Here is a 25998-nt window from a genome sequence, read left to right on the forward strand (position 1 = left end):
CCCACTGGACACGTCCATGCCCAATTACTATTCCCCCTACTTCTGATGCATGTGCAAAGTTTCATGAGTTTTTGAGCACATTTAGCCCATCAAAAATGCATTTCATTGTGGATAAAAAAGAATAATAATAATTAAAGCTGCAAGTAGCGATGATCGGGCCCTCGCATTTCCGTGCACTTTGGGCTGCGGCGCAATCGAAGGGCTTCTGTCACGGGCATGTAGATGTCTTCAGACCCGGGCTGTTTTCAGACATTGCAAGAAGGAGATAAACATCACTTCCTTTGTACACTATTTTGCCTGCTGCTGGGGCTGCTTCATTGAAATTTTGTAGGTGGCGCTATTGAGCCAGTTTGCCTCAGTGACTGCATATTGGCATGCAGATGTGTTCAGGCCTGGGAGTTTGGTGCAGATTGGAGCATTTACACTAAAGTTATAGCAATTTCCTGTGTCATGGCGAAACATCAAAATTCAACGCCACATCTAGGCCACATGCTTCAATGATAGCTGAATCTTTTAATAACTGTTGATCACAAACTAGTCTAGATGATACACACTGTTTTGAAGTCGTTATGATGAATTCTGTAGGAGGAGTTCGTTAAAATACAAGGCATGCAAAATCACCAAAATTGACCACTAAATTCAAAATGGCCGACTTCCTGTTGGGTTTAAGCTATGGGTCCAGGGGACTTTTTTGTGTGCCCTGGCATGATACATGTGTGTACCAATTTTCGTACATGTAGGTTTAACGTGGCGCAGGGCTGCTTCATCAAAATATTGTAGGGGGCGCTGTCAAGTCATTCTGCCACACCCATGCCCACCACCTGTACAATATTACAGACTTTAAAACCTGTCATATGTGTGCAAAGTTTTGTGAGTTTTCAAGCGTGTCTCGCCGCTGAAAAACAGCTTTGCACTTTGTGGCGAAGAATGTGTCACCATGGCAACGGCATTTGATTATGGGTCATGAGCTGCAGAATGTAGCCATGGCCATTTCAATTTTCATGGCAAAGGATCAAAATTCAACACCCAGCCACACCCCCCTGGGAATGTCAAAAACTCACCATTTTGAGAACTTTTCATCTCCAAGGTCTGAAGATGATACTGACTGAATTTGAAGTTGCTGAGGTCAAACCTCTAGGAGGAGTTCGTGTGCGGGCTGGAAATGGCAAAATCGGCATCAAAATCACAACTTCAATCCAAAATGGCTGACCTCCTGTTGGACTTAGGTTATGGCTCCAAGAGACTTTTTGGTGCGTCTGGTCATGATACATGTGCATACTGAATTTCATTCTTCTACGACAATTTGTATTGAGGGGCTCAATTTTCTTAATTTTCTAAGGGGTGCTATTGAATCATTTTGCCACGCCCATGTTTGGGACCGATAAAATATTAAATTTTTCACCACTTCTGATGTATGTGCAAAGTTTAACAACTTTTCGTGCACGTTTAGGCCCTCAAAAATGCAGCGACGATCAGGCCCTCTCACCCCTGCGCACATCGGGGTGCAGCGCAGTCAAAGGATTCATCAAACATTGCATGAAAGAGTTAAATATCATTTCCTGTGTCCACTATGTGGTGCTAGAGAACACCTATTAAGTATACATCATGTTACTGTTTATGAACTGTAGACCACACCTTGAAAATATCATGTGAATCAGATGATGTTTGTCATACAAGGCTGACTTCCTGTTGTCAGAAGGTGGCACTATGACTATGCTTCAATATTAACATTTAGATGTGTTCAGGACAGGATTTTTATCAAGCATGAGAAATTTGGTGTGTGACAGGTGTGCCAGGTTTCGCAAGTTTCCAAGCATCCCTAGCCCCTAAAAAACAGCTTCGAGTTTCATGGCGAATAATGTGTCACCATGGCAACAGCTTTTGATTATATCTCAAAAGCTTCACTATTTAGCATCATCAAGGTCTTACAACTTAGCTGACCAAATATTAGGTTGATCTGGTCAACCTGCTGGCATAGGTCATGAAAATACAGCACTTTAATTTCCTGTTGTCAGTAGGTGGCGCTATGAGTATGAGTCAATATTGACATGCAGATGTGTTCAGACCTGGACTCTTCTCAAGCATGAGAGATTTGGGGTAGATTGGATGATGTACAATTACCTCTTCCATGGCGAAACATCAAAATTTGCCACATCACCACAGCAACAGCGTTCCGCAAAAACTATATGTCCCACTAATTATACAGAATTTTGCTGTATATCATGTGGAGACCACATCATGTAAATTTCATGTAAATCGGATGATGTTTGTCAATCAATCAATCAATTTTTATTTATATAGCCCCAAATTGCAACAAAAGTCATCTCAGGACACTTTTCACATAGAGCAGGTCAAGACCGTACCCTTTAATTTACAGAAGCATTTACAGGAAGCCAGTGAAGCGAAGCTAAAATGGGAGAAATGTGATCTCTTTTCCTAGTTTTAGTCAGTACACATGCAGCTGCATTCTGGACCAGCTGGAGTCTTTAGAGACTTGTTAGAGCAGCCTGATAATAAGGAATTGCAATAATCCAGCCTAGAAGTAACAAATGCGTGGACTAGTTTTTCTGCATCTTTTTGGGACAGGATGTGCCTGATTTTTGTGATATTACGTAAGTGAAAAAAGGCATTCTTTGAAATTTGATTTATGTGGGAGTTAAAGGACATATCCTGATCAAAGATAACTCCCAGATTCCTTACAGTGGTGCTGGAGGCCAGGGTAATGCCATCCAGAGTAGCTATATCATTAGATAATGTGTTTCTAAGGTGTTTAGGGCCAAGCACAATAACTTCAGTTTTATCTGAGTTTAGTAGTAGAAAATTGCAGGTCATCCAGGTCTTTATGTCCTTAAGGCATGCTTGGAGTTTGTTTAACTGATTGGTTTATTATCAGTTGATTTATTATTAATTTATGGAGTGTTTCCTAATAATATTACCTAAAGGAAGCATATACAAGGTGAATAGAATTGGTCCAAGTACAGAACCTTGTGGAACTCCGTGCCTTCACGGACGATTCATCATTAACATGTACAAACTGAAATCGGTCTGATAAGTAGGCCTGAAACCAGCTTAATGCAGTTCCTTTAATGCCAATTAAAAGTTCCAGTCTCTGCAAAAGGATTTGATGGTCAATTGTGTCGAATGCGGCACTAAGATCTAACAGGACAAGTATGGGCCCCTGGCACTTTTGTGCTCGGACCCTGATGATAATAATAATAATAATAATAATAATAATAATAATAATAATAATAATAATAATAATCTTTACAAAAACAATATGTTCCTCACACTGTCAGTGCCAGGGACTGTTGGACCCCTGGCACTTGTGTGCTTGCTTGGCCCCTAATAATAATGATCCCAACAATAGGTTCCTCGCACTTTCATAAATGGCGCTGATATCCTGTTATCAGTAGGTGGCACTATAACTATGACTCAATATTGACATGTAGATCTGTTCAGGCCTGGACTCTTATCAAACATGAGAAATTTGGTGCAGATTGGAAAATGTCAAGCCGAGTTACAACAACTTTCTGTTTAATGCCCCAAACATGTTTTGGGCAAAATTGTCCGGCACACCACACCAAGGGTGGCAAAATAGATTCAAAATGGCTGACCATTTTCATAATGCCCATTGAAGAATGGTGTTCCTCAGCCTTGGCATTGATTCTACATGTCTCCAGAACTCTTCTGGAGGGATGAACACCATTCTTCAAAAGACCATCATCAAAACACCAGATGATCCTTCATTTGGTGTTTTGATGATGGTGGTGGAGAGTACCATCTAACACGTCAGTCCAAAATCTCCCCTAGGTGTTCAACTCATCAAACCATTGAGTGACCCCTTGTGCCCTATGAATTGGAGCATTGTCATCCTGGAAGAGACCACTCCCATCAGGATAGAAATGTTTCATCATAGGATAAAGGTGATCACTCAGAACAACTACTTTTCATAACTGTTACATCCAACAATGAGGGAGTCATCAGAGAACTTTTGGAAGTGGCAGGTTCCTGAGTTGAATTGGAAAACTGAGGTGTAGAATGTGAACCAAAATGTTGCTAGTATGGTTCCTTGGGGTGCACCAGTGCTGCCCATCACCACCTCCGAGTGGCAGCTAAGGGTTGGGGAGCTCTTCCTTGTCACTTGCCATAAACTCCCTCTTCTTTCTGTTGAGAAAGTTCTTGTCTTTGTTTGTCCATGGTTTATTGTTGGGGAAACAGCGGACCTTTGTTGGTACAACGCTCTTCTCACAGAAGCAAATGTAGTCAGTTACACAGTGAGAGAGACCTTTAATGTCCTCACCACAGTCCTCCAGAAACAGATCCCAGTCTGTAACATGGAAACATTCCTGCAGGGCCTCCACAGCATCCTTAGACACAACCTTAACACACCTGTTGGTATATAAAGTTAAATAATATAAAAATAATTATATAAAGTTAGTTTGGTATTATAAAGTTGTGGTCTGATCCATCCAGTGGGGGGAGGGCAGTGGAGCTGTATGCCCCCTTCATGTTGGCATAAAGGAGGTGCAGGACCTTTATAATCCCTTGTTGCACAGTCCACATATTGCTTGAAGTTGGTCAGGAGTCCAGAAAGAGAGACATGATTGAAGTCACCACTGATTATTATGAGGGCGCTGGGATGTTTGGTCTGAAGTGCCACGATGACTGAGTGGATGACATCACACATGCTCTGTGCTGCAGCTGACAGTAGAATTTACACAACAATGGCGTGTGAGAACTCCTGTGGCAGCTCGTACGGTCTCAGTCCCACTGCCATCAGCTTGATGTCGAGAATGCAGATGCGTTCCTTCACTGTTAGCAAAGACAGTGAGACCACCTCCTCTCTTCTTATGTCTTTGTTTTCCCCTGTCTGCCCACACTAGTGTGAAGCTGGCTAGTTCAGTGGAGCAGTCCAGTATATTCCCATTCAGCCATGCCTCAGTGAACCAGAGCAGACTGCACTCCTTGTACTCCCCCTGACTGTTCACTAAAGCATGTCTGCCTACAGAGCTCCAGCTCTACACCAGCATTCCAGTAGCTCATCATGGGTGTATTTATTCATCGTCTCTATGTAACTTCTTAGGATAGAACACTTAGCAAGAACTTACCCACGTGGCTTCAAATGCACCAGGTGAAATTTACAAATAAACACAGCGTTTCTGGTAGAGGAAATAGGAAGAAAAAGTCAAAACTAGGGTGAAAAAGAAGGGGTTGCTGCAACAGGCTGCCGCCAGGTCAGTGCCATCTTGGTAATGGGCAAGACTCCGAGGTATATTTCACATATCAGTTGCCACACCAGGTAGAGCTATCACAACACTAGCTAACTGTTGCCTCAGAATGTGCCTCGCACACAGAGCTGCTAGTAGCATTAATAAGGCTGATAAGAGACGGCAGAGAGGCATCATTGTGCTACTCAGAGAACTATGGTTATACAAATAACCCAAAGATTTATTCCTCTTCTGTGGCGGTAAACAAAACACATGGGCCCACTAATAACTAATTGTACTATATTCAGAGCTTTACAAGATATTCAGGACTGACAACAGTAAAGCTAACCATAATAAATGGCAGGGCTATGGCTAAGTACTGACACTCCCCCACACACTGGAGAGCCTCTCGTAGTAGAGTTGCAAGCTCAGCTTACAATGCAGATACCACACAGTAACTTTTACAAAGGGCCATGAATTTGCTTCTAGTGACTGTCAAAGCTCCAGCGGACTCTCTGTGTTTCCAGCATGGACACAGAGAGTCTGACAGCAGATGCTCATGGTTGGTTAGCTCAGACTATCTGCTAGTGCTAGCATAATCCAAAATGCAAATCCAAAGTGCCAATCCAATTCATTTGTGAGTTCAATACATATCAGGTCTGTACCATGGATGTATAAGAACTGGATACTGAACTTAAGGATGGTGCATATTCTGTGAAATGAGAATTGCTCACCTGGTGCATGAGCCAAAAAAGTTTTTAGCTTCCGGGTTTACTTCCGGGGATATGTGGCTCACTGAATATGTGCAGTAGTGTTTCTCCCGCTGGCCTGCCCGCAAGTTCCCACATGGCCCATAGACTGCATTGGGATGACGGATTAAAATCACTTTTATAGGCTCAAGGAAAGTTTAACAAATATAAAACCTTCATGGATCAAATATTCTCAATAGAAAGAGTCATAACTGACCTTATTTGCATTTGGCGGTGTCCTGTCAACAGTTTTACTGACAAATGCTTTTTGGGCCACAGGGGATTTTTTTCATTGCAATGCCACGAGTGGCCGCTGGGCAAAATTTGCAGCAGGGCTGAGCGGTGGCTCCGTATCCAGGTCTTATAATACGTCCATGGTCTGTACTGGTATGTTGTGCCTCCAAGAAGTAGCCATATACTCACAATCTAAAGTCTGACACTAACAAAAGGCCTCACTTTCGCTCCCATTCTTTGTTTTATATGTCACCAGACTAGCTTCCAGCAATAAAAATAGAAGCATTACAACCTTAAACTGTGTTAAAAACTAACTTGAGTACTGTGTGATAATGTTTAGCTTGCTTTAAGCAGTGCAGATTTTGACTGACTGACACGTTTGTCCCTCTGGATTTACCATAGCTGTATGCACTCAACTTGCTGCTGTGCTGAGACCGTTTAGTACTAGCGGTACACTATAACAGGCCTGTAATTAAGTCATTTTTAGGGCAAGGCTACTTTGGCCTTTGATAAATACAAATTTATTGGGGCATCATGGCCAAAATGTAGGGCACCAAAGCCAAAACCAATGGTGCAAAAACAATAAGTGAAAATTACATTGTATGAAGACAAAACAGTATACAATCAACAATTAGTAGACAGTGTACTGAAAAACAGCACTGAGTTTATAAAGACTGTACACTGAATGTTTGACTTTTCCGCAAAATGCTGTCTGAAAAAACGTGAACAATTCATTATATTAATTGTTATTGTTATATTTTAATGATGAAGTCTATAAATGGGTAACGGTGATCAAAATTAATCTGAACAAGTTTCAATACTTGTGCAATTATTAGCATTTGAGTCTGAGATCGCGCATGCATGTGTGTGTCTGTTGACATTGCATTGCGCTGAAAAAGTAGCAACCCATCAGGTCTCACAGCAAGTTATAAACACTATGTACATTTGTAGTTAGCAATATCCTGGTTTGGATGTCAACAGTTAACTGTGAGAATATTTTGACGGGTTACACGTCGGTCTACAGGTTAATTTGCGCACACACTCCACTAACGGCTTGTTAACAACATCAGATCTTCTTTTTCAATGGATGAAGTCCCAATGTGAAACTGCCTTCAACATGGAGTTTTGAATTATGGGTTGTTTGGAGCATTAATGTTGCTAGGCTAGCGAGTGTCATAAAGTTTGTCTATAGTGAGTGTGTTAGAGTCAATCAGCACTAAAAGTGTTTTGTTAGTCTAGTTTAATCTGCAGCAGTTTCTGAAGGATCGTATAACATGTTTTTTGCCACGGAGGAAATAAATTCATGACGAGTGAAAAGGAGTCCAAAGTGTCTTCCAACGTCTCTACTGTAGAAACGGATTACATCAAGCTGCCAGATGAGTTATCACTGTCACAGACAGGTGACACAGGCAGTCTACTACGTTAACTGCCAGAGAAAATAATTTTTGACTGCTTCCGAGGCCGGTTAGGAGAGTGTGTGACCGTACTTTAAAACACAACGTGTATTAATACACTGTACAATGATTAGCTGCCTGTGCTTATCACATAATTTTAATTGTTAGCTAATGTAAGCTAGCAGGCTAGCTGTTAATGTGTATGTTAACGTTACACATATATTTGCGGGAGAAATCTTGCGCTACTGTTGATGCTCAGCGTGATGACGCTGGGAAACGTTCAGTCTGTTAATTTGCTTTGTCACGTGTAGTTTTAAATGAGGAAATGCGCAACTTTCTTTTAGGGGCACCACAGCCAGTTCAAAACATTCCAAACTGGCTGTTTGTGTAGTTAATTTTTGAAGGGCATTATGGCCACACTCCGGGGCATCCATGGCACTGGCCGTTTGGCTGTGGTATAATTCCTGCCCTGCTAAAACAAATAGAATTGGCTGTTAAGTTTTCAAGGCTTTCGAATGAGTTAGAATTAAATATAGGTCTAGGGTTGATAATTAGGCTTGAGTTGAAAATGGCTGCAACTCCACCTCCTTAGCTGGGACCTTGAGGAATGTGAGAATTAATATGACTGGATGAGTGGATTAATTTAGGCTGACATATTCTTCATGACACAGCCAGGTTTCAGTAAGACAAAATAAATTAATATAATAATCTGAGATTAGATGATTTACAAATACGGCTTTAGGTGACAGAGATCCAATGTTTAAGAGTCCACATTTAATTCTCCCCTTTTTTGTTGTACTATTGCAGTGGTGGTGTTAATTTTTATTTGATTTTTATGAATGAATCGTCTTCTATTTACTTTGGATTTAATTGATTTAAGTGGTTGGGGGACTGACACAGTTTCTATGTGGTTTTGGGTGGGTAACTGCTCTAATGGAAGCACAAAGAAGCGTGGTAGGACTGCAGCTCTGCCTCCTGTTCTCAACTTTGAGTTTTCATGGTTTTGGTCTACTAATAAAGTGGGAAGTATGCCATCTCTCCTAATCAGACCAGGTCTTCCCCAGAAAGTCCGCCAATTGTCTATGAAGCCCATGTCGTTTTCCCTACTGCTGATACCAGTACCTGCACTCGTACAGACTCACTGCCCTAGACACATCCCATACATGCTGATCTACTACCTGTATGCCAAAGAATACTGAACACCAACTGAGGCTCAGGGGCTCACCAGATTCGTTCATGTGCCAGAATCAGACACAGTTTGTTAGCCTTTTAGCCTGGTAGTAGACTCAGTACTTGTTAGCCTGTTAGCTTGTTAGCCTTTGGAGAGTAGACTCAGTGGTTGTTAGCTTGTTAGCCTGGATTCAGTAGACTCAGGCCCTGTTTACACCTGGTATTAATATACGTCTCGGGTGATCTGATCACAAGTGGACTGCTTTAAGTGTGTCTGTTTACACCTGGCATTAACATGCGTCTCCACATGCATCCTGAGTGACCACATGTGATCGGATCTCACGTCCCCGCTCTATATGCAAATAAACACAGACATCATTTCCGTTTTCAAAGACCAAATTTGTTCGTTATTCGTCTAAAGCTGTGTTCAACTTGTTTGATAACAGGATAAATATTCAGGATATATATAAATATTCCATGTCGGGAGATAGAGAGAGAGAGAGAGATGCAGCGATCTCCCCACAGCTGTATTTCTCCATTATTTAAATCTCCGACGTGCCGACAGGATCAGTCAGGATCTAATGTTAATTAATGTTCTGTGTTCTTCTACACATCCAATAGGTCAGCTGTTTCATACGCAGTCCAGGTTCATACAGTGAAACTATTTGGAATAAAGCAGTCGTCCTCCTGATTGTGCTCCATTATGGTGAGCAGCACAGCGAAACTAAAAATCAATATCAGTTTGACAGGACAGAGGAAACTATCCAGCTAGGTTTAGCTTCTGAAATATTTTTTTAGACAGACAAGCGAAAAATTAATAGTTAAATTTCTATTCTAATTTTCAATATGAGGAGGGAAACCGGTCAGGGGATCGGGAAAAACAGGAAAAAATGGGAGGTGGATTACATTTTTAATTCACATGAAAAACAAAATAATTTGTTTATCCTGTTATTAAACAAGTTGAGCAGCTTTGGACAGAGGGTCCTGTGCCTAGTACGCCCGAAAATTGAGGACGTCAGTTGAGTAGGCGGTCCTTCAATGTGGCCCAGGAGGCATAGTGTTTACACCACTAAATGAATATGACCACATGCAGCTTAGACTACCTCCGAATGTGGTCTGAGTGATCAGATCTTAATCCATCCTCAGTGTGTCTTGGGTGCGTTTACACCTGTTTTTAGAGCTGACCACTTATGATTGGATCACCCAAGAAGGGTTTTAATACCAGGTGTAAACAGGGCCTCAGTGCTTGTTAGCCTGTTAGCTTCTTAACCTGTAGAGTATTTGTTAGCTTGTGGACACTTCATTGCTTGCGGACTTTGCCATTTGGTTGATACGATAGTTAATTAATAATTATTTTGTTTTTTGATTGAAATGTCTTTTCTCCAGGTCATTTCTTATTTTGTCATTATGCAAATATGAGCCCATATTTTTCTTTATACACACATTTATATATGCATATATAGATATATATGTATGTATATGTATGTGTGTGTGTTTGTGTGTATATGTATATGTATTCTTTGTAATGTATGTGTGTGTGTGTGTGTGTCTCCTGCAAGCTATTCCTGCTATTGTTGCTGGGTGCATGATGTCACAGCCTAACTCTAACCCAATTGGTTGTTTCTTTTTCTCTATTTCAGATAGTGTGGCAAGCTGAAATGAGAGCTGAAGCGAGGGTGGAGAAGCAGTGCGGGTTGATCTTTCCTTTCCCCACATCCTCTGCTTTTCCTTCAGTCCTGTGGAAGCACTCATCCACACCACTGCACTGAAACACTCTTGTCACTCTTTTCCATTCTGTCACTGCACTGGTTCTTTAATTTTCCATCCATCTATCTTCCTCTTGCTTAGTTCAGTAGACCATCACAAACCAGAAGAGACCTCCCAGTAAATACCTCCTAGTATTATTTGACTATAGTTATCAGCCCCAGCCCCTGGCCAGTGTCAGACTCAGTCTCACAGGGTCCCTCAGACGATGTGGAGGGCCAGGGGGTTTCTCTCTTTCTAGGCTTTCTCCTCTCCACCTTGTGTCTTCATGTTTTGGGGGTCCTCCAGTGCCCCCACCCTCTGTCGACCCCCCCACACCTTCTGCCACCACGGCCGGCCACCCCAATCGCCTCGTTGCCATGCCGACAGAGACACTGGCCCCAGCCCTGCCAGATAGCAAGGCCGCTGGCCCTGCAACACCCTTCAGTTCCACTGTACCCCTCCGCATCCTTAACAAGGGCCCTGACTACTTCAGAAGACAGGTACCATTTGATCCCTCTGTGCAAAGCTGTGTCTGCGTGTGTGTGTATGTGTGTGTGTGTGTGTGTGTGTGTGTGTGTGTGTAATGAACTGTTTACTGTATATACACATTCTCATGGAACTTGAACTGATACAATTAGGGCTGTAAATGAGTGAGAATGTTTTGAGTCTTCAGGGACTGTCTGCAGTCAGGATGAAGAACTAACTTTGTAACACTTCAGAGCTTGCATTCCTGTGATATTAAGTGTACTATGATGCAGCAAGAAAGTCAGATGATTTGACAAACACCATTTTTAAGTAGAAATTAGGTGTTTGAGCACTACACAAACCAGACTAGATAAGGATACAGAAAAGAGAGCAAAGTAAAGGTAAATAAGTAAAACTACACCATCAAATTGAATAGTTATATACTAATATAAATTAGAATAGAACAGTAAACAATAAATAGAAGAAAACTATACAATAACTTGAAATTGAATAAATTGAAAAACTATAGAATAACTTGAAAATAGAATGCTTTATACAGTATAATATTTATTTATCAATAGATAGATAGATATCTGAAATATAAAGTGAAATTAGACGGTTATATGCCTTCTCCAACCAGACAAGTTGCACTTTACATACATGTCTGTCCAGACTCATATAATATTTGTAGTGAAGACTTTGAAGGAATTTAATAAAAGGTATTAAGTGTATTTTCCTTGTATGTGTACACATGCTTGGCCAATAAAGCTGACTCTGATAGAACACAAAGTTGTAGCATGACAGCTCAGACATGCTTCAGATATGGATGTTGCTGCAAAGAAGCTACAAATTCTAAAACGTGCATGCTTTACACACATCTTCAACATGGCAGCACAGGTGATCTACACAATCACCACAGTTGCAAGGTGGGCATCCAAGATTAGTGTCACCAATTCAATATCCGACCAAATGAGTGAGTTATGGCATTGAATAATGACCAGCAAAGTGTTTTGCATAACATTATGATGTCACAGAAAAATTCACCTTTGACCTTTTGGATATAAATTGTCATCACTTCATCATTTTATCTTATAAGACATTTGTGTGAAACTTGGCCAAATACCATTTTGTGAGGTCACAATGATCTTGACCTTTGACCACCAAATTCTAATCAGTTCATCCTTGAGTCTAAGTGGATGTTTGTGCCAAATGTAATGAATTCCCTCCTGGAGTTCCTGACATATCATGTTCACTAGAATGAGATGGACATGAGGTCACAGTGACCTTGACCTTTGACCTTAGACCACCAAAGAAATCCCCTCAAGTGTTTCCTGAGATATCACATTCACAAAAATGGGACAGACGGACAGACAGACAATCTGAAAACATAAGACGACTCGAAGGATAATAGAATAGTTTACGATAGAATAGTAGAGTACTAATAGGATAAGTGTACTGTAGTATCGGAATGACAGAAATAACAGATATTCAATGTGAACATTGCTTGACTTTACCCATTTAGCAATGCAGCATGTGCAGGAATATCTGTGGTTTGTTTTTAGGATAAATTATTGTTTAAATCAGGTAGTGGAGACCCTTTCAAATAGTCACAAGATAAACCAGAGGAGTTGTAAGATAATTAACAGGATAAAAAAGACATTTCTGCTACACAAAATCATATATGTTTTCTGACTCGCTAAACTAGCTAAGAGTAGTTCTCTAAAAGTGGATGTGAGCAAAGAATGAGAGGAAGTGTAATAGTGAAGATATTTCACATAATTTTGAACTGTGTTTGTTTCAGGTTGAACCTAACCCAAAGCGCCTCAGTGCTGTTGAGAGACTAGAAGCTGACAAGGCAAAGTATGTCAAGAGCCAGGAGGTAATCAACGCCAAGCAAGAGCCAATCAAACCACCTGTTCTGGCCAAGCCTCCCGTAGGCCATACCCTTCTGTCCAAGATGGGCTCTGGGATTGGTGGAGGAGGAAATGGAGGGGGGATGCCTTTCAAACCGTCCAATAACAACGCCAAGTCAGACACGTGTGCAGCAAGCAGCAGTAGCAAACGGGAAAATTTAAACCTGGAGATCCTAAAAAACCTCCTGAACTCATCTTCCTCTTCAGGAGCAGGTTCTGAAGGGCTTGGGGGTGGAGCTAAGAGTGCTGTGCTGATGAGGTCATCAGGGGGCATGGCCAGGAGTTGGACACCATCAGGGTAAACTGTCACACCATGCTCAAGTCTCATGTAAATTAATCTGTGAATTGGATAAATGATTATGTACAGTACCAGTCAAAAGTTTGTGCACACTTCCTCATTCGAGTGAATGGGAAGGTGGATCCAAACGTTTGACTGGTACTGTACATGCGATGGACAGATATTAGGGCTGCACAATTAATCAAAATATGATCACATAGTTCTGAATCATAATCTAAATTCAGGCCTCTGTGTGATTTAATTTGTATGTATAACATTGATGCCGTCAAGATCCAGTGCATCAGGATGAACGCACCTAATTTCTCCCTAAGCAGCATCACTAAATGAGTGCATGTTACTGCACATGACAAACTGTGTGGAAGTGGGGGCAGGATATAGATGTAAATAAATCTTAACAAATGTGAGAGAGTGGTGTAAAATGTGAAAGAAAAAGTTCCTTAGGAACAACAAAAATGAGTGATTGTGGAAACCTGGCAATGGGGAGGAAGAACAAATGCACTTATCCACCCCCAGTTCTGACAAAAGTGCAGTGCTTGTACTGTAAACAGTTGTGCAGTCTACTGTGTGGAACTTGAACTGATGACGACCATCAAAGGCACCTACATTACTTTGCAACCAAAATTAATATTGTGAATTCATACAACCACTTGAAATGTCAGCAGAAAATCCTCATGACCCGACAACTCAAACATCCAGCCGAGATTAAAAAGACTATGGAAGCTATGCTGTATTACCTAATGTATTGTAATGACTGGTCACCACAGCAAAACAAGTGATTAATGCTTTGGTAAAGAAATGTTACTCAATGATTTCCCACCACTGTTCTTCATGTTGTGCCACCTGCTCTAACTTCACACTAATGTTAAGTGTCCAGCAGCAGTCAAGGCAGAAATGTGGAAAATGCATCACTTATGATCAAGCTGAACTATGGAATCATACATGAGCCTGATTAGGGATGCAAGCCACGTTAACAATCAATAGTTGGTTAATCATTAACAATTTATCAAATACAGTGGATGTTTTTTCATAATAAAACCACTGATGTACAGTACTGTGCAAAAGTTTTAGGCACCCTAAATGTTTAGATTCCATCATGCACTACCATCAAGGAGGTGTCTGATCGGTCCCAAATTTATTCATGACATGACAATAACCCCAAGCATACAGCTAGAGTCATAAATAACTATTTTCAGCAACATGAAGAATGATGAGCCCTGCAACAGATGATATGGTATGTCCCCCACAGAGCCCTGATCTCAACATCATGGAGTCAATCTGGGATTACATGAAGAAGCACCTGAGATGGCGTAAATAATAAATCCAGAGAAGAACATTCTTTCTCCAGGATGGTTACAACAAGTTACCATTCAAGTTACCATGAAAAACTGTGTTAAAGTGTACCAAGGAGAACTGCTGCTGTTTTAAAGGAAAAGCTGCTCACAGCAAATATTGATTTCATTTAGGTTTCTGCTGTTTTCTCAACTTTGTAAGCAGTTAATTTATAGATTAAAATAATTTATAGCAATATTTTTGTAAGCATTCTCACTTTACTTTTAGTGCCTAAAACTTTTGCACAGTACTGTACTTTGTTCACCACAAGATAAATTAGGAATTTAAAAAATAGGTTAAATAAATACTAAGTTACTTGACTTATAATTTAAATAACACAAAATAAAGATTTAATTTAAATTAGCGGATTGGCACCACAAAATCCAAAGTATTAAAGCTAAAATATGTAACTATTCTGCATTAAAATGTCTAAAAACAACAAGACCTATGTTATATGTTTTGTTGAGTTGTGTACTTACATTATCCCAAATGTTTCCAACAATTTTCAAACCCAGAGGAATCAGTCATTTTAATCAAGATAATGGTCCGTTTCATTTGGTCGCCTGTCAATGGCATCATACCCCCTCTACCAAAGTGTATACGCATACAAGATAATACATCGGTGTTGTGGTTGCCCACCAGAAATGGTCATAAATTAACTTCTTCAGTTTTAAGCCACATTTTTATGATAATCTTTTTAGATTTTGGTCGTTTTTAACCGTATCTTTTCAACTGGATGAAGGATTTTAGTCATGGATGTCTGGATCCTAAGTTATCAGAGAAACGAGCTGACCAAACGTTAGCACCAGCTCGGCTAGCAGCCCCTCCCGGACATCGTCTTTCCGCTGAACAGTGTCAGAGAAACACCGATTTTTAACGTTAAACTGCTTTACTCACTGTTGTACAGTTTTATTCCCTATGTACATTTGTTTTGGAGAGGAAGAGACCTTTGCGGATAATTTGGTTCACAGTAAACAGAGAAACAAGCAAAGCAAACGTTACCAGACTTACTGTGTCCACCGAACAGACTTGGAGAAACACTGATTTTTAACGTGAAATGAAGCTGGACGTGCAGCTGTTTGCTGTGTTTAAACGCACAATATGTAATTTCTGCCACTGGGGGTCTCTCAGTCAAAACAACAACAGACAAATATCTCAGATAGTTGCACATATCTAACAATTCAAACGAAGTCTGACCCATTTTTCCTTTATCAAAAGTGCTGCAGCCTTCAACAGGAAACAACTTGTAACGTTATTGAATAAACATAAAACAACTTTATGCTACAGTGTTCATAAACATGACTGCCACAGCAAGCAGAGAGAGGCATGCTGCGACTTATATATTCCTTGGATGGAAAGGAGGTGCGTTCATTCGTTGTGTGGCCTTTACAGCAAACATGTGTAACTTCATCTCATTAAACAGTGTAAGTGATTTTAAATATCTTGGTGTGATACTGGATCCAAATTTGAACTTTAAGAAACATGTTAAAAAAATGGTTAAAAACCATAAGGTACAACTTTAGCAAATTTTAGACATATTAGAAACTGTCTCTCTTTGGACGCAGCCGAGATATTTATGCATGCTATGATTCTTTCCCATATGTCTTATTGCATCACATATTGGGGACAGGCTGGAGAAACAGCCATAAGACCTCTTGAGTTCTTATACAAACAAAGTCTAAAAACTGTGGACAAAAAGCCAATGCATTTGCATCACTGCAGGGTACTGGAGAAGCACAATTTACTGAGCTTTGAGAATTTTAGATTACTCTCAAATTTGTGCCTAGTTTATAAAATTTTAAATGGTTTGGCCCCTCCTCCACTGTGTGACTCTCATTAAGTTCTATTAGATCCTTCAGAATATCTTCTATACAAGATGGTACCATACCATTTTGTCACACTGCATTTGGGTAATCAGCTTTCTCTGTGAAAGCTACAACTCAGTGGAATGCCCTAACTGATGATATGAACTCAGCTCTATTCAGCAACATAACCACTGACTCTAAATTTCATCTCATAGTCTTCTCATGAACACAAATAATTTTTAATTTGACAAGCTTACATTGTTCATTTCTAGCTGACATTGTAGGTGTATGTGATGTGCTATTGTGTGTACCTTTGTATTTTGTATTGTGTGTCCTGTGTGTTTTTTTACTTTTAACTGTTTGTTATTGTGCTGTTTTATCTGTTTTAATTGTGACCTGCCTAAGGGACTGCAGATGAAAATTAGCTAAAAGCTAAAAGGTACCACCTAGTGGTGTAACTGGGCACTACAGTATATATACAGTTCATTTTCTGCATGTCCCTTGTCAGTTAATATATTTTTAAATTATTAATGGCAATTAATTGACAATCAATTAATCATTGATATCCCTAAGCATGACAGTTTGTTTTAATCAATAACGTTTTCATCATGAACGGTCTGACTGTATTTCCCTTGAGGATCACACAGGACTGAAGTAGCTCTTACCTGGTGGAGGTTGGAGGTGGAAAAATTGTTTGCTAACAACAGATCAAACATTGGGAAAACAGTCTCCCCTCATAACTGGACTAGATTGTGTTTCTTATTTTGACCAGAATCCTAACATATACCCAATTACACAGTTACAAGGAGTTATTGCACAATACCTGTGCATACACACTTGCACAAAAATGAAAATGGCTCATATTTTAGCTTTAATGGCTCAATATTTGGCTGCTGAGCATTTTAGACTCTGATGTTGTATTGCATTCTGCAATTCAACCTGTTCTATTAATTTGGAATACTCCTTGTTAGTGCTGTTACCACAAAAATGTCCATGTCATGTAATAGCCATATTTACAGGATGTACTGTATGCTATTTTGTTTAATACGTATTTTAAATCCAAATAAAAATGACCAGTAATATGGAGTATGCAAGATAAAAATATAAAATTTATTCCCATGAAACACAATGTATTAATATGACAGTATGAAACAACAAATACTGTAGGTTACTGCACCTTACCGTGGCATAGTTAAGTTTTGAGACACAGTTTTCCTTGTTAGAAGGATCCTTTCTTGTGGACCAAACCATAAAAAAACTGAAAGAATATTACGCCACTGACTTGGGGAAATTTTTGAGTTATCATCTTTATTCGAACTTGCACAGCTCCTTTGTCATATGACATACTTCTCATATAGTCTATGGCAGAATCCAAGTGTTCATCCTTTAGACTTGCTTACTTAGGCCTCATGGAGCTTGGTCATGCACAACTTCAGCACATGAAGTCTGCAAGGGCAGAGTCCACATGATTGCCACTTGATAAATTTGGGATTTGGACAGCCCAAGGCCCCTGCAGACTTTCAGTTGCTTCATCAGAACTAGTTTGTATTATGTTGTCTGACAATGTTGCAATAGTGTTTGTAGTTGTCGTGAGCGGCTACACTCAAAGGGTGGAGTGAAAAGTCGCTCAGCAGCGACATCTCTCATAGACATCCATAGTGTTGCACTCACATGAAAAGTGAGAGAAATAGTTGTCAAGAATAAAAAAGAGAGCTAGAGAGAGAAGTTCAAACTATGGATCCTTTCTCACCTCCACACAGCTGGCCAATCATGGCATGAAGTGGATGTCGATGTTGGATTGTCTGTTTCAGAAAGATACAGAAATGATCTAAACAACTCCTTAATCCTATGTCAGAAAGATGCAAGGGTGTCTTGATGTTTGGATTCAGCTTAATATTGTTTCTCCATAGTCTCTGAATCAGTCATCATCCCATACTTAATTGTTCAGTCTTCCTGCTTTGTGGAACTTCACAATGTTCATGTATTTATCTTTTTATTTTCTGCTCCTAGGATGCCATTAACCTATCGATCCACAATGACACTCAATGAGCAACCACCAGACTCTGCTCAGAGTCCAAGCACATCACACTCCCTGCGATCCTTCTCCCATTCCTTGAAGGTCCCTCCAGTCAACAGCGGGGGACGTCGCAGTCCGCAGTCAGGAGGAAATCTCAACCTCAGCAGACGGGTGCTGGATGAGAGAGGAGGTGAAGGAGGAGCTATGGATCCCTCCCACTCCCCACTCTTGCCTCTGCTCACCTCCCACTCCTCTTCTGACCTCCTGCGACTCTGCAATGGCAAGCCGCTGCGTACGGCCCGATCCAGCAGTTCCTCAGCTCCTCCTCTACCCCCAAAACCAAACCCTGCTTCCCTTCCTCCTCCTGCCCTCTCATTGGCGCTGCATCCTCCTTGTCCAACTCTGTCCCCCGCAGCCTGTGACAACACCACCCCTCAGTCACTATCATGTGATTTTGGAGATCCTTCAACTGATCCCAACCTTGAGCTAGAGCTTGGATCATCGGTGGCTCGCCGCTCCTCGCTACATAGGTCTAAATCGGACCTGTCAGACCGGTATGCCCGGGCAGGAGCTGACGTGGAACGCTTCTTTAATTACTGCGGCCTTGACCCAGAGGAGCTGGAGGCAGTTGGCCCAGAGAACTTTGCACGGGCCAACTCCGACATTGTCAGCCTGAACTTCCGATCAGCTTCCATGATCTCCTCTGACTGCGACCGATCACGGCGATCCTCCAATGATGGGCTATCAGACGGGGAAGAGGGTGAGGATGAGGAGGAGGCCGGGGAGCGAGTTCCATATGGCATTTCGGCTGTGGAGCGGAATGCAAGAGTCATCAAGTGGCTGTACAGCATCAAACAGGCGAGAGAGACACAAAAAGTCTCACATGTTTAGGAGAGGCACTACAGTAGATTGGATGTACTATAAATTACAGACAAACTGCCCCATGTTTCAGAATTGATAGATGGACCAGAATTTCAAACAGGTTTAGAGACTGAGATCTTGAAATCTTTAATTTTGTCAAAATGTGTAGATGGATGGAAGAGAAAGTATGACAAGGGTTAGGGTTAGGGTTAGGCTGACATGAATTCGATAAGAAAACAGACATACATCCTCCTAGGTTTATAACAAATAGAACACAAAGAACAGAAAGGAATAAAATGTGTACAGTCATGAACAAAATGTTTATCAAAATCAGTCTGGACAGACAAACAAACACAGGACGTATGAAAACTAACTAGTTGATAAAAAAATTTCTCTATGGGCACTGTATAAACCAACAGACAAAGTCTGCCCATTTGCTTGAGCAACAGGAACAAGAGCAAAATGCACTATGATTGTCCAAGGACCCATGATGTGGCTGCTCCACTACAAGGGGGCCTTTCTCATAGAGGACATTTTCATTTGTCAAAAATACATTTGACTAGCATTCCATTTAGGTATAGCTTGGTTAGGTATAGCTTTGATTCACCTCCCACTTCTCTGATTACTCCAACAATTCAGATAGGTCTGATGGGCTCATTGATGGCTAATTCCCCAGTTTGAGAAACAGTCAACCAATCAGAGCTATGTTGGTGGGATTAAAAATGTGGGCACCATAGCTACTTCTGTGAAAAAAATAGCAACATAAAAATCACAACAAAAATGGCAACAGGTGACTTCAGATTTGTTGTTGTGGAAATGTAAGCCTGTTTAAAGCATTATTTTTTTCTCCATCTATGGTGTTGAATCCAAAATGTTTCCTCACATTACTTCTCAGGTGATTCGTTCAACACGGCTTGCTAGTTTCCTACGTTTCATGAAGAACTTTACTAAAGTTTCAACTTTACTAATAGGACAACAGGCCAGCAATCAATCAAAGTGAACACCCCCCGCTGGAGTACTAGTAAATAGAAATTGCTAACATGAATATGATGTCAGACTGAAACTGAATAAATGAAGTGAAACAAAATGTTATTTCAATCTGAGTATTAGGCTAATTTAGGTGTCCTAGGTTCATACTTTTAGTATTGTTCATGCTGGCTCACTGGCATGGCTTACTAGCTTACGTGAAATGAAACACAGCCATCACTGACATCATTAGTTCTGCCTGTGCTTTTCCTGCTATTACAAGTGAAAATGTCCACTTTGACAAAAGCCAATGTCACAGTGTTGATGTCTCCATTTAAAAAAAACTTTGGTTTGGTCCTGACATTGTTACAAAACAGATACTGAACTCTGTCGAAATTTAGAATTCACTCTGGAAAGTCAAAGATGCTGGTACACTGTGCAACCATAATTAGTTACTTGATATTTGTTATAGGTGACTGTTAGGAGGAATAATAGATCAATTCAGCACCAACTTAATGGGCTACAAATACTCATTAGGTTGATAATGAATCAAATAGTTCACTATGACATTTGAAAATGTTAAGAAACTCATGAAACACAGATTGTGGTCAACTAGCTTTCACTAAGCTTCAGTTAAACTAGATTTTGTAATCACTTAATAAAGGCCTTGGAGTGTGTGATGACTGAGTGAAACGGAGGACACAGAGTGGTTCGGACAGATGCACACATAAAATAAAATATATTCTCTCTAGCTTACTCATCCACACAACATTAAGGTTACATTGGCATACCATTTAGCTGATATATTAGGTCAATGTCGGCCTTTTATGAAGAAATATATCAACAAACTGTTCATGTCAGCAAATATTTCACAGCAGAATTTCTGTGCTCTGTATTTTTTTTTGTTTAATTCAGAGGCTGTTCCACCCAGACCAGAATTTTTCAAGAATATTCAAAGTATATTCAAATATCAAATACATGTCAATTTTTGGCATTAAAATAGTCAAATTTGGGAAAATGTTCAAAGTTACAAAATATTGTCATAGAATATTAGATATCATTAAAGGTGCTGTCTGATGGTGCTTTACACCTAACATGTTTTGTATGGTTCAACTGAACTGAACAACTTAATTTGTTCAGGCTGTTGTGAATGCTGTCATTAGAACACTGCTGCTTCCAAGATTTGATATGAATTTAGAAGCTAAATTAATTTACACAATACATACCTTTTCAGGTCCACACAGCTTTAAGCTGTATAAGCAAGTAAGCTGTCTGTTCCTTTACAACATTCAACATTTGGAAGGACCCTTTGCTGTTAAGTTTGTATGCCACTCGCTAACTTTAGCATTTATTCCCACTAGACATTACTAGTCATTCATGTTTTTCAACACCTGAGTCATTGGCAGCTCCTGCACACTTAGTTCTGTGTTTGTCCTGCACTATAGAAAGGAAGGGGTCTAACTAACATTAGTGTAAGCTGGATTTGTGGTTTACCTTAAGACACATGTAAATGTCTCTGTGAACCTGTGCAGAGAAGGGTGTTATGGGTAACCATTAAATTGCAAAGGAACACGAATGTCCAAATCCCAAAAATGCATAGTCCAGGCCTGCGCGTCATGCTAGCTGGTTGCTGGATTCAGTTGTTGTCAGGAGGCAGGACCGAAAGGGGCTGCAAACAAGTATGAAAGACACGGCCAAACAAATGTCTCAGAGCAACCCCGTGCACTTTCATTTATGTGCAGCCAGGAGAAACATAATTCCACCTTTAGTCCCACTCATAACCTCAGAACTCTGTATGTTATTCTGTGATTTGGTCACAGCGTTCCCTATGCAAACTTCAGGGGAAAACATTGTATCATTACACTCAGACAATAGATATTTGTGAGATCACAAAAATACATTTTAAAATTTAACTTACTGCTGGATAACATGTAAAATGTGAAGTTTTTACCATACCCCCAAAGTTTGCCTTAGGAACATTTATTTGACAAAATCATTTAGTGTGGAGTAGTGGATGGAGTGCAGTCACAAATGGGGATAGCATCGACCATCTCTCTTAAATGGGTCCAAATGTGGTGATTGCAAATGACTAGAATGTCAAAACTCATGACAACGGTTAGTTTATCCCAGATAATTTGGCATGGGAACACATACAGACTTCAGCACTTGAGTGTATGATACATCAGAAAAGGGGTTTAAGCAGTGTGCTTGTGCCCTACTCTATGTATTTTAGCAGTTCATTATTAAAAAGCTTGTGAAATGTAGCGACCACTCAGTAACTTCCTCCACATACGATTACAGTACAAGACAGTTTTCTACTTGTCCATTATGATTTATGACAGTCTTTACTATATGTAATACTGCAGACTATCAACTAGATATACTTGTGCTCACCTTTACGCACTGCATCGGCTCTGGAACCAAACACCTTGATTGGGGCTGGACTCTCTTCTTTTCTGTGTGTGTAGGGATACTCACAAGCCCCCCCAGCTGAGCCCTGCTGTGTTGAAGTGGAAAGGCCTGCCTGATCTGAACCTGCTGCTGTGCTTTGTTATGTGACTTCTTGTGCTAGTCATGGCCATAATGACATGTTCATAAGTGTACCTGGTACCAGAACACCTCAGGCCAAAGATTGATGAACGACTTGTAGTTATATCATCAGATCTTTGGCCATATGTCTTGGACACTCAGTCAACTGATCACCATGTGGTGGTGAGTTGGATCAGGTGGCAGGGGAGTCTGCTGGACAGACCTGGTAAACCCAAACGTGTAGTAAGGGTGAATTGGGAATGTCTAGTGAATTCCCCTGTCTGCTGGGTTTTAAACTCCCACTTCCAGAGGGATATTTCCTATCTATACCTTACAGCAGGTGCTCTGCATTCTCAGCAGGAAGTCATACATGTGTGTGGGTGAACCCAGCCGCTTCTTTGTTTCGAAAGGAGCTGGCTGAGGTGGTTTGGGCATCTGGTTAGGATGCCTCCTAGATGGGATTATATATCTAATCTGGTCTGGGAACGCCTCGGGATCCCTGGAGGAAGTTGCTGTGGAAAAGGATGTTGCCTTACTCAGTGTGCTGCCATTGTCACCCAATCCCGGATAAACGGTGGAGAAAAAAATATTTTCCCACCTGAGGGTTTAGGTAACCTGATAATACAGGATTACCTTGCGAGGCAGCTGGATTCGCGAGATCACAAAATTTACAGGATCACGTTAGAATCCATCTTGTCTGGCTTCAAATTATATGCTTGTGGACTGGTGGTTTGGACACAAGCTGTGGTTGGTTTATTGGCTGATTGGTCCGAACTACTGGTGGTTCCACAACAGGTGTGCTGTTGTGCAACCACCAGTGGTTTGGACCAATCAGCATCCTATGAAGATTCTTGTATGATCTCACAATCTCACAAATCCAGCTTCTTTGCAAGGTAAGATGATGATAGACGGTGATAGACAGATGGTTCATCCAATCACCTGCCAAGTATTTTTTCAAAGTGCCTGCCCTTTTCCAGACAGTTTCCAAGGACAACTTCTCAGATGAGTATGTGTAACAAACTATCTGACACGTCAGGTTCAATGTATGGATTGCAAGTTACCAAAACTATCCAATGAATGAATTACCTGTCAGTCCATATATCTCATCTATCCATACATGTATACACCTGGACGTCATGAGTTTTTTCAAGTACATGGATGACAATGTTAGTGAAAGTCTGTGATTTTAGACCACCAGACACTTATAAACATACACTGAAAGCAATACTAATGAAGTTGTCTGTTCACTATTACAGTACATGTTACAGTGCAATAGAGGATAGGAACATGAAAGGGAGATTGTGGTCATGTTTATGGTGTTCTCTCCAAATGCCACTTATAGTTTAGGGTGTTTATGGTTGCTTATACTGTATATGACATCCTACAACCACACGCACACATACACACAGAATGAACCCCAGCAGTGCTTCTGCATTATGTCAAAGAACACCATAGACTGCATTTAAGATGAATACCTTGTTGATGCCCTCAGCTCTTACTTTTTCCATGCAGCTCTGCTTTCTCTCTCAACCTCTTTCTCTCTGAGTCAGTCCCAGGAAGAAGCCTGTTGCTTTCCCTGTGATGTGTTTTCTCTACAGAGTTCAGCTCCACCCTCACCCTCGCTCTATGTCTACATGTCTGCACGTTGCTGACATAACTCAAGGCCCGAAGCCATATTTACAATAGGTGTGAATGCAGCGCCTCAGTCAGCATTCAACTGTCAGTGTCTGTGTGCCCTACCACCAGCCTTCTCCTCAGCTTAAATCTATGGTGCAGGTCTACTTCAGTGTGAAAAAACAACACCACAGCTGGGCTTACTTCGCTTTCACTTCCTTGCACAATAGGATAGGTCAGACAAGACACAACTTAAAAAATGTGTCCATATGTCCAAATGTCTACTTGTTACCAAAATGCTGATGATGGCATGAATAACATCAACATTATCTGAGTCAACTTTGTATATGGGGGAGTTTGGTAATATGAGCCACTTTTTAGTCAAAATATCCTTAGATACAGGTGTGCTGTTGTTAGCTATCTGATTTCAAGCTGCAACCAAGCTGTAGAACTTCGAACTTTTGTCTCACTAGTAGTCCACCCATACGAGTCATTTCTATATTTGGGTCGATGGAGTTGGTGGATAGTTGTTAGCTAGCAAGCTAAACTGTTTTATGCACTCTAAATCATCTTCATATGTGGCAATCTCCAGGGCTGAAAAATGAAGCCAATGCGGAAGTGCCAAAAACTGCAGTTCCTTGAATGGCCACTTGAGGCTGGCTCCAAGACGCCCATGTTAAAATGCCCAACCTAACAGCAGAAATAAACATGTTTACAGCCTGGTACAAAAAATGGTTTTAGTCTCAATAGCTAATTCCCCCTTTCATGACAACTGTACGGGGGTGAATTTTTTTTATAACTCACATATTTAAATTTTATGAAGCTGTAATGTTATGTATAACTAAGGACATGGCCACTTTGAGTGACAGGTTGCTAGCCACTGGGTAGATTGTTTTAGCAACCAGGCTTCATTCAGCCTGCCTCAGCTCCACCTCTTTGCCCATTTTGCATTAGCCTGGAGTTAGGCAGAGTCAGGCACTGCCGAAATGGCAACGGCAAGAGACGCCCACTTTGAGCTTTAAAACCACTCTTCAGAAACCAATGGGTGATGTCAAGGTGGCTACGTCGCAAGACAGACACAATCATCAGTCTGTGTGTTTCTTCACAAATGGATTTATGATCTTACTAATGTAGACAGGTATACGTGGATATGTGTATTAAATAGTGCATTAAATAACACCTTTTTTGAGGGGGATATGACACATTTAAAATAACAAGTATAAATCGGGCCTTATACAAAAAATGAAATGTAACTGCTCAAATGAGGAGGTGCCTTACTGTCCAGCACAATAGTAGATACATTTAGTTTAGAATATGGCCAGAAAACTCCAGCACCAATGGAGAAAAATTAACCAGTTCCTAAACTTAGCTCTGGGCTGTTAGACTAGTTTACCCCAAAGCCACCATTTTTAAAAACTGTTAATTAACTAACGTTTAGTGTGTTATGTAGCTTTAGGTAATTTGTTGTACAAGCACTTCAACATACTGTAGCTACAAATATATAGACAACATCTTTTCCTAAGCAGCTGGTTGCATTACAGGTTTTTCATGGTCACATGACACAAATTTGACATCACTGTCAACACTGACTGGCTCATCTTTCACCACTCTCCCCTATATGGTACAGGTTTATAGTTAGATTTAAAAACTCAAAAAGAAGAACAACCAAAACAAAACTCAAGCCCACAGAGAAGTTGACAT

The 25998-nt window shown here is 40.6% G+C and overlaps 1 protein-coding gene across 1 annotated transcript in view; it reads left to right on the top strand.

Moving 5' to 3' along the window:
* The window catches only part of fam110b (family with sequence similarity 110 member B), a 115989-nt gene extending 93571 nt beyond the window's left edge, over positions 1-22418 (top strand). The window contains exons 3-5 of the mRNA XM_044367205.1: positions 10395-11000; positions 12767-13176; positions 18321-22418. Coding sequence (XP_044223140.1) covers positions 10878-11000; positions 12767-13176; positions 18321-19218 — 1431 coding nt within the window. The 5' untranslated portion in view covers positions 10395-10877 and the 3' untranslated portion in view covers positions 19219-22418. The remainder of the gene's footprint in view (positions 1-10394; positions 11001-12766; positions 13177-18320) is intronic.
* The last annotated feature ends 3580 nt before the right edge of the window (positions 22419-25998 follow it).

The sequence above is a fragment of the Thunnus albacares genome, chromosome 12 (assembly GCF_914725855.1).
Source record: "Thunnus albacares chromosome 12, fThuAlb1.1, whole genome shotgun sequence".
In the NCBI taxonomy this organism is placed as follows: Eukaryota; Metazoa; Chordata; class Actinopteri; order Scombriformes; family Scombridae; genus Thunnus; species Thunnus albacares.